Genomic DNA, 9,238 nt, shown 5'->3' with positions numbered 1-9,238 from the left:
AGAGGACCCTTGCGAATGCATCATTGCGTCGAACGTGATGCATCAGAGGTCAGCATTGCAACGCAACCAAGCAATCACACCTGTACAACTAGAAATACTCAGAGTTGAAAAACTCAAGTTGTGAGATGTTCTGAAATATAAATTCTAAATCTCTCAAGCCTGCTTACAGGCAGTCAAATATGGCTAAACCCACATATATTAGCACTTTTGTGCCAGCTGATCTGGGTGCAGGATGCCAACTTTTTTAAATGTTTGTCTTGTTGTCTAAATATATGATAACCAATTTATGTCATTATTATATTACATTTGGGAGACGCTTTTATCCAAAGTGACTTACAATTGTTCAAACACCGACGGACGCAGCCATCAGGAGCAATGAGGGGTTAAGTGTCTTGCTCAAGGACACTACAGCATGCTAGCAGGAGGAGCCTGGGATTGAACCAGCAACCTTTAGATCACTAGACCACCCGCTCTACCGCCTGAGCTACCATCCCCATACCATCCCTATATCATGCTGGCAGTGCCGTCACATCTAGAATAGCCTAGTGTAGCTGCTTGAGATCTAGATGCCAATAATGGCAATAAAGTCTTAAAGAACCCTAACCTTTACCCTTAATTTATATCTGTGCCAATATCATAAGTAAATCCATGGTAATTAAATAAGATTGATCTAGAGAAATTTAACGTTTTAATCTCTATTTAACAAGCTCATTGTTGTCATGACAGTAAAATCCAAGGCTCCATCAGAATAAGAACATAATTCCCAGAGGAAAGGACATTTGTAAATATTTACCTTCTTTATTTACCTTTTAAATTAAAAGCATTTTGCTTGCTTTCAACACAATTTTTTTTAGCTACTTTTTTTAGCTTATTCGTGCCCTGGTTTTAATTTATTTCATTATTTTAAGGATTTTATTATTCAACTTTGTTAATGAAGTTTTCTTACCTGCTTTGCTTTCATTGTTATTATTTGAATACCTTATTTTAATGTAAAATACTTAGAGTCGCATGTCGTGTATGAAAGGTGCTATACAAATAAATGGTTCGACTAGTGGAGAAATACATCTGGTTAAGGTGGAGAACCACAGAGGAGTTAGCATAATATTCTGCCTATACTGTGAGAAATCTGGTTAGGAAAAATGAATTCACAAAAGAGCAAATATCATCATTAAGGCACTTTCTCACTTTCAGACCTTTTTTGTGAATTGATGTTGCAAATCATAGTATCGCTGGATCGTAGGGAGAAAACGTACTTAACTCCAAGGTCAACCACCATGGCAAACAAAGCCCTGATTGATCCAAGTCAATTTGCCAAAACATTCAGTCTCTCAGGGTTAACGAATAGTTACATGCACATGCCGAATTAGCACTTTTTAGTCTCCCGAGACTGACAGTGTACATCTGTTTGTGCAAGGCATAGCTGTAGGATATATTTAATCTTTACTTATTTTTGTTTTCAAATAGGCCCAGTTTTCAGTCCAAAATATTATTAATTGCACGTGCCCATCATGCAAGCAATGAAAATGGATATGGCCGTTATTTTTTATCATTCGTCCAATAAATAATATTTCTACTCTCTTACATTAGTGTGTAAGTAGCCAAAAGAGCCCATTTCAAATCTGTAAAATCCTGAGACAACATGATAAAAATGCATCGTTTGTGACCATTTTTTCATCAAAATGCATTTAAGTTAAGAAGCCAAACACCTTCTTAAAAGCAAAGATGGTGGCAGATTATCCCAAAGACAGTACAGCATCAAAGACACACAGGACAGGACAACTCCAGGCAAGTACTGGCAAAATGTTTAATTTTTAATTCATTCACTATAGATTTTTGTCTCAGTGCAAGTGCCAAACATCAATATCAAGCAGTTAGTTGTTCAGTTTATGTACAGAGTGAACTTTGGCATTCAGAAGCATAGCAGGCCATGGAGGAAACAAGACATAAAAGGCAACTGTGTCTGGGTTTTTGTCACAAGGACAGGCCAATCTCATCGTGTCACAAAAGAAAAAAGACCCCGATGAGACGGTTTGAATCGGGGATTGGGAATATGTAATAACGCAATCCCCCCTAAACAGCAGCATAGCAAAATGATAATCTGATTTGGAGGCTGAATAGCTGGGTCATATGAGCTGAAATCCAAAAACGGAGATGCATATTAACATAGAAAGATGACCATTGTTTAATTCTTCATTTCAAAAACGGTCACGAAAAAAGTCGCCTCAACAAAAAAAAAAATACAAAATGACTGGTTTATATATTTATATTTAGATATCTAAAGTGCATTATTGTACAAAAATATAGAAGGTCAGCAGCACCTTGATACAATTTACAAAATAAATACACCATTCAAACAGAAAAATAAATTACTGCAAATCTGACATTGAGAAATAGGAATAGTTGAAACGGAACAAAACAAAAAAAGCAAGGATTCACAATGATTTAAATCTGTTGCCCCCACAGATCATCAAATAATGACTTATCATGTTTTATATTGTCGTTGTCACTATTCGATTGTAATTAGAATATTTACAGACAATAAATATTTTTCTTGTTACTTTCCAAACAATCACAATTACAGGAGACTGCAACATGAGCATTTAGGTGTCCACATGAACTATTCCCTTAGGATTCTGAAATGACAAGAGGGCAAAGTTAGTGATCAACAACACTCTTTATATTCCCTTTAACATCCATAACATGATAGTGACGCGAAGTACGTAGTATGTGCATGGTTTGATCAGTGCCTACACAATACCCTACACGCTTTTAATGAGCCATGTGCTGATTAAGGCTGTAGACAGGCATCAGGCATGTAGACATGTGTTTGCAGTTATGTCAAAGAGACACCTCGCCAACCCAACAGGCCTCCGCTTAAGATCAAACAGCCAAGACTCTCTCCGGATGGAAACGGAGCCGGGGAGCCGGGAAGTATGTGTGTTAAATGTGTTAATGTGCGTTAGCGTGTTAGCTTACTGGGAGCAGGACTAAGGCTGTGTGTGTGCGTGCATTTTTGAACTGCATATACTGTACTATACATTTTCATTAGCCGCAAGAGTTCACCTTTGTCAGAGACTGACTGTGTTGGTCTTCCTTTTCTTAGTGAAGTGCTCCATTTAGGCCAAAGAGAGGCCGCCACTCCAGGTGGTAGCCACTTCCCGGCTCGTCTTGTGCCAGCCATCCCAGCGAGCGCACCCGCCGCTTCCTCTTCTCGCCCTCACGCCTCTTTCCCGACCGACCCTTCTTCTTCTTCTTGCCGGGGGCCCGGAGCACGCCGTCCTTGTACGTCTGGGACTTGTTGGTCTCCTGGGGCAGGTTGGTGCCACCCTCCTCGTCCTCCTCCAGTCGGAAGCTCACGGGGAGGTTCTTCGTCCCCCCCGGGGGCTTGGAGTGGAGGGTGCTGCCAGTGGTGCTCAGATGGACGGTCGCGCCCAGTCCCGAGAGTACCACTCCACCCCCTCCGCCCCCGCCGCTGCTGCTGCTGCTGCTGCCACCGACGACAGGCGTCCGCACCGGCAGCTCACGGATCTCGGCGGTGTGCACCTCGTCCAGCAGCTCCTGCAGCCACATGCGGCGCTTGAAGTCCTGCAATGTGCGGCCTTTGTCGTGCATCAGCTGAGCATGGGTCACAGATCGTTTCCTGGAAAGGATAAAAAAACAAAAACAAGAGATTCATGACAATTATTTGAAAAACAACATAACGTGTTAGTCATCTGAACATTTTGAATCCCATCCTTGAAAAAGACTGGCCAGTAGAGGTCAGTGTGAATAAACAAACGAATGAACTGTTTTGTATGGACTTATACTGTGTATTATAATAGCCATTCAGTATTAGGCTAAGGGGATGTCAGAGATGATGACTAATGATTGATAAAAGGGCAGTTTTTAGAAAACCCATGTTGCACCGACACTCTATTACACTGTCAGTTCCGGATTTGACTTTGACAACACTGCTTTCATTGTGCAGTATTTCATGCAATGAAATCGTGGGCTCTCATCATATTGTGATTAATAGAACCAGGGGAGTTAAACCTTTTCAAGGCTTGTTATAGTGATACATGAGACCCTGCTTTGCCAAAGACGTTGAGATGAGTTTTCCTTTCTATTTGGAAAAGGCCAGTTTTCCCCATGATTGAAAGGCCATTAAATCCGCCTGACTATCCTTGCAACGTTTTGCGGCTGTCACTGCTCATTATTATCCACTAGCTTACAGATCCCTGGTGGTGAGATATGCTGTCTGTCGATTTTTACTTGAATCGAATGCTACAAGACGAATACCCATAGACCAAAGGCCTAGAGACTAGAAGGACAGTACAACAGCTAATGTTAGGGATTGGTACAGTGCTTGTTTCGACAAGATCCAATGGGCCCGTGCTCACACATCATGATTTTGGGTTTCAACGTGACCTGTTATCTTTTCAGGTGCTGTGTGAAAGGGAGTGGATTCTGGCTTTCTCCGAGCTCTTTGCTTTGCCCGGGTGTCTCGTTACGTGGGCGGTAATTCTTAAGAAAATAAAGCGTGTGAAACGGGTTCAGGGGCTCGGGGCTCAGTGCATGGGAACCAACCCAGCGCACCCAACTTTTCTTCTTAAGCCTTTGGCCTCAAGTGTCTGAGCACACAAACAAAGCAGGGGCCTTGATGAAGACATTGTGCTTGATTACCTGGAGCATAACACAGCTATTCAGCAGCTGCAAGGAACTAAATACGCGCCCCCCACCCCCGCCGCTTCGACCGCCGCCTCAAGCAGGTTGACTTTGATCCAGGTTGCCAAGTCAATGGCATAAGTAGAAATATTAAAACAACCGTGGATTCATTTGTTGATCTGATACAGTCCAACAGCCACAGAGCAGGTGAAAGGTGCCAGGTTTCTTGAAACAAACTGTTTTTTTCCTTTGAGAAAACGATGGACAAAACGTTACATAATCCTGCTTTTGTTGAAGGCTCCTCCCAAATATATTCCTCCCAAATGAAATAATACATCCCAGTTCAGAGAGGAAGCGCTCTTTCCGGAGGGAGAGAAATGCTTTTTCCTTATGCGCATTCATTTCTTTTGAAGACCCTAAAGACGTTTTTACTCTGTTGGATTTTGTATTACTATCAATGTTATTAATATTGTTATTGCTGTTGTTTTGTAAATTCGGTACGCTCACATCAAATGCCCAGGAGGCAACGGATGAAAAAAGAAATCAAAGGAACGGCTCAATACGTCCCAAATTGGCGCCTGTCAGACAACAGTGCCTGGCGATACCCCAATGTTTGATTACTTCTTTGAGGGCGGTGGGGTATGGTGGGTAAGTGTGTGTGTATGGTGTATAGGTCAGGAGAACATGTGGACGAGTGTGCGTGTGCTGTCTTTGTATACACTAAACCACCAGGGATGTCATTTCTCAGTTTATTCGTTTAAATTTTTTTTCTCTGGTTTCTGGCTTGTTAAAGGAAACATCGCTTTTGCCGGTGGCACCCAGTCGCAGCTATTGATAACCCTTCCGCAGGTCTTTTTACTGGATGTCAAAAAGCTGCACGGGTTCATTCAGCGTCATCTCAGCTGGGTGAGCACCACTGCTCTGCGCCACCCTCTCCACTCCACTTTTATGTCCAAAAATGTTCATCATCTCCTGTGTTGGCGTGTGTGTGTTCCAGGGTTGGAACAAATGACACCGACTTGTGTGTCAGCGGACTAACTTTCTTTTTTCCACGATCACCGGTCGACCGGCTCGGATCTGGCGCGAGTTTGCCGTCACACGCACGCTAACGTTTACCTTTCTACCCTGCCTCCAGAAACACATAAAGTGTGTGTCACGCAACGTGTTTCAAGGGAACGGACCCGCACACGCTGCGCGAGGGTGAAGCCCAAACATTCTGTGGGGTGGGGGCATGGGGGGGTCTCATGTTCTCACATGTCCACGTAAATGCACCTTGCTGGGATGGCACCGACCGCCAGGCATGGTTTCAATAACTCTCTATTCCCTGCTATTACATTGGTTGAAAACTTTACACTGCTTCGCACTAATAGATGTGGATCAGATGTGGACGTTCTCCTTAGCGCCCTTTAGCAGAGGCCTAAACAACTATTGCGGTGCACGTGTAAGCATAATATTAACACAGAACAAGAAAATTAGAAATGGCTTAGCAGAGATTGTGTCAACGTCAGTTCCCTCAAAACTGTGTTACGAATTTCTTCGTTTAAACCCCCCAATTCCTCCCAAAGTGTGCCACTGGCAGCAAAAGACAGTGAAAAAATAATAATAAACATTCTAGGGATATTATCTTACCAAAAAAAGGGGAGGGGTGGAGGGAGAAAACTCTCAAAGCATGTTTTGCACTCCGGCTTGAAACTTGAAAGAACATTTGCCCTGCGAGGCATAATAACCCTGCAGGTTTTGCTTGGTTCACCGCCTAGCCATACATCAGCATTATTTATCTGCTTCTTTATCCCTGGGCCGACACGAGCAGAGCAGATCAGCCGGAGAAGAAAACCAGCGTAGCACAGAAGGTGTTAAGGTTAAAGGTAACAAACGAAGGCCATTTTTTTTTTTGGAATTCAGCTAGCGGTCAGAGATGCCCCCCCCCCTTGTCTATCTGGGAAGTGGGAGGCCACGCCAACAATCACTGGGAGACAATTCGGTGGTCGCATCCATGGAAATTGGGGAGAGAAAGTGATGATAAGGGGAGGGAGAAAGGAAGGAGGTGAAAGGGGTTAAAGAGTTGGGTCTTTACTTCTTTATTGTGCTGAGTGAGCTCCGACGTACACACACACGCACTTTCTCCCTGGGTAAACACACAGGTGGGCGAAGGCTATCTAAACAGCTGCAGGCACGTCTCGCAGATGAACACATTTTCCCTGCTATTAGAGGCACTGCGTTCGCTCGCCCACCGAGCAGGGCAACTCGTAAATACGTGAATAGACAGCGGATAATGGCAAGCCCCCCCCACCACCACCAGCCAAAAAATATGAAAAAAAAACAAAAACTTGTGTTTGGTTGACTTCTGAAAAGATTTCCATGAGTAAGTAAATGTTTTTTTTTCTGATTGTCCCCACACTTTTACTTCGAAGGCGCATTATAGGGCTGTCCATTCTAAAAAACTAAAAAAAGAGGATAAAAAGGACTTACATTCTGCTGCTCAGGGCATCGATGGGCCTCCCATGGTGTGGGACTGGGGAGCACAGCAGGAACAGGGCAAAGCACCACTGCTGCAGCACTCTCCTGGAGCAGAACATCTTGGGACCAGATTTCTGTGAAGACAAAAATGTCAAAAAGTCAAACGGAATCAATGCCTCGGACAAAAAACTCCAGCAGCACCACCACCAATCAGCCCTGAGTCAACGTAACCAAAATGTGTTACATTGTGGTGCTCCAACTTCTGGCAGTCATTAAAAAACAACTAACCCCAACAAGGGCTTGTGTCTCCCTACACACGGCATAAGTGTTTATTTGAGTTTCGGTTTAAATGATTTGCATACCACACTTCATGTTATTAGCCAGCAGAGAGGCGATGTAATGACAACACAGACTGGGTGACTACAGCCTTTATTGAGGACAAACCAGTCCAACTTGAGTTTTTGGTGAGGGGAAACAACAAATTCCACCATGCTCAATTTGCGAGAGAGTTAAAATGAAAGCCACCAGCCATAAGAAGCGAATACATCAGGAACTTACTTTTTCAAAAGCTATCTCTGTACTGAAAAAAAAAAAAAAAAAAAAAAAAAAAAAGTACAAATAAAATAAATTTAAAAAAAGAAAATCTACAGCCAATGATGTTTCCCAACTCCCCCGATAGGCAGATAACTCTCAGTTTCCAGTCTGGGGAAAAAAAAAACGAAAAAAACAATAGTTGCCGAGGTCAATCCAGTACGGAGTGAGATATAAAAAAAGAGACAAAAAGGAAAAAAAAAAACTCCCCGCAGATGTTAAGATCCAGAAATTTCTCACTCCAGTCTTTTTTCCCTTCTCCAACAGCCTGAAAAGCAAACTGAGAGTGGAGTCAACGAAAAAGAGAATGTGATCCCGAGAATGAGTTGGAGAGGAGAGCTTGAGAGTTTGGGTGGGAAGATTTCTTCTTTTTTTTGTTGTAGAAAACCAGCCCTGTGTGTTGGGCAGTGCCCCCCCCCCCTCCCCCCTCCTCCACCTCTGGGTACCGGCGGACGGTTGACTGCGTGCCGAAAAGCAAACGTCTTGTCAAGGCTAACGCTGCTGCGGGAGGCTGACCTCTGGCCCGGTGGACAGACACAGAAGCTGTGGGAGCGTCCGAGGCTGCAGCGCTGGCACTGATGGGAATGTTTTCTGCATGCTGTCCGTGTGTCTGTCTGGTCTGTAATATGTGCAGGTCAGAGGAGCCCAAGGAGGAGGAGGACTTATTATGAGAGATGCCGCTGCCCCCTCCCCTCCCCCCACCTCCCGCCACCCACCCACAGCCGCTAGACTCCCACCCCCGGCGAGGAGCCAACTCCTGTGTGCGCCCGCCTGCTTGCTTGTGTGTGTGTGTGTGTGATCAAGGGGAACATAAGCGCTACTTTCCTGACGAGTAAGATAGCAAAAGTAGCTCAGCGTGAGAGGTGGGGGTTAGGGGTGGGGGTTAAAGAATGGGCAAACGGCAGCAAGTAGATGGCGCCCAAGCAACACTCTCGAAACAGAACAGTTCCAACTAAAGGGTTCAAGCCTAATGGAGAGAGCCTGGATCCAGACCTTATAGGAGTGTGTTGTGTGTGTCCCTGAGCGCATTTGTGTATGTGTATTTACCAAATACACATACACAAATGCCTCCATTCCTCCATTCTTTAACATCATCATTCACCCCCAAGTGCCAATTCAAGAAAACTCACTCAGTAGGTTTGAGTCAATCCAAGTACAAATCTCGAGTGAGAATGTGAAATATTCCATATTATTCCATTCTATAAAATGTATCTATTTAGTCAGTGAAGATCATTTTGCGGTAGTCTTAATGTTTGGAGACAATTCTAGTATCATAGTGTGTTATGCTATTAAATGTGCAGTGACAGGTCAAAGGTGTGTGTGTGTGTGTGTGTGTGTGTGTGTGCGTGCACACGTGCACGCGTGTGCGCAGACTGATGACTCTGGGCTTAGGTCGACCCTCTTGTACCTGCCAAAAAGCTCAGCCGAGGGTGGTGAACACACCATTGTTATCAAGGTCAGGATTGGTCGCCACGCCTTATGCAGGCTGATTAGGATTAGGAAGGCGGAGGAACGTTTTCAACTGTTTTTCTTACCTCTTCATATT

The 9,238-nt window shown here is 44.0% G+C and overlaps 1 protein-coding gene across 1 annotated transcript; it reads right to left on the bottom strand.

Annotated features, from left to right (window-relative positions):
• Window positions 1-1,790: 1,790 nt before the first annotated feature.
• Window positions 1,791-7,672, bottom strand: pthlha (parathyroid hormone-like hormone a). The gene is made up of 4 exons (XM_080022173.1): window positions 7,660-7,672; window positions 7,114-7,235; window positions 3,064-3,640; window positions 1,791-2,633 (listed from the first exon to the last, which is right to left on the bottom strand). The coding sequence occupies exons 2-3, from the start codon at window positions 7,218-7,220 to the stop codon at window positions 3,100-3,102; spliced, it is 648 nt and encodes a 215-aa protein (XP_079878299.1). The 5' UTR covers window positions 7,221-7,235; window positions 7,660-7,672; the 3' UTR covers window positions 1,791-2,633; window positions 3,064-3,099.
• Window positions 7,673-9,238: the final 1,566 nt, after the last annotated feature.

This window comes from Zeus faber (genome assembly GCF_960531495.2).
Source record: "Zeus faber genome assembly, chromosome: 21".
Classification (NCBI taxonomy): domain Eukaryota; kingdom Metazoa; phylum Chordata; class Actinopteri; order Zeiformes; family Zeidae; genus Zeus; species Zeus faber.
Note: the sequence above shows the minus strand (reverse complement) of the source record. Positions and strands in the feature narration are given on the sequence as shown.

Coding starts and splice junctions, on each gene's coding strand:
- pthlha (XM_080022173.1), bottom strand. CDS start 7,220: ATGTTCTGCTCCAGGAGAGTGCTGCAGCAGTGGTGCTTTGCCCTGTTC. Junction 3,641..7,113: donor GATGCCCTGAGCAGCAGAAT/GTAAGTCCTTTT, acceptor TATCCTTTCCAG/GAAACGATCTGTGACCCATG.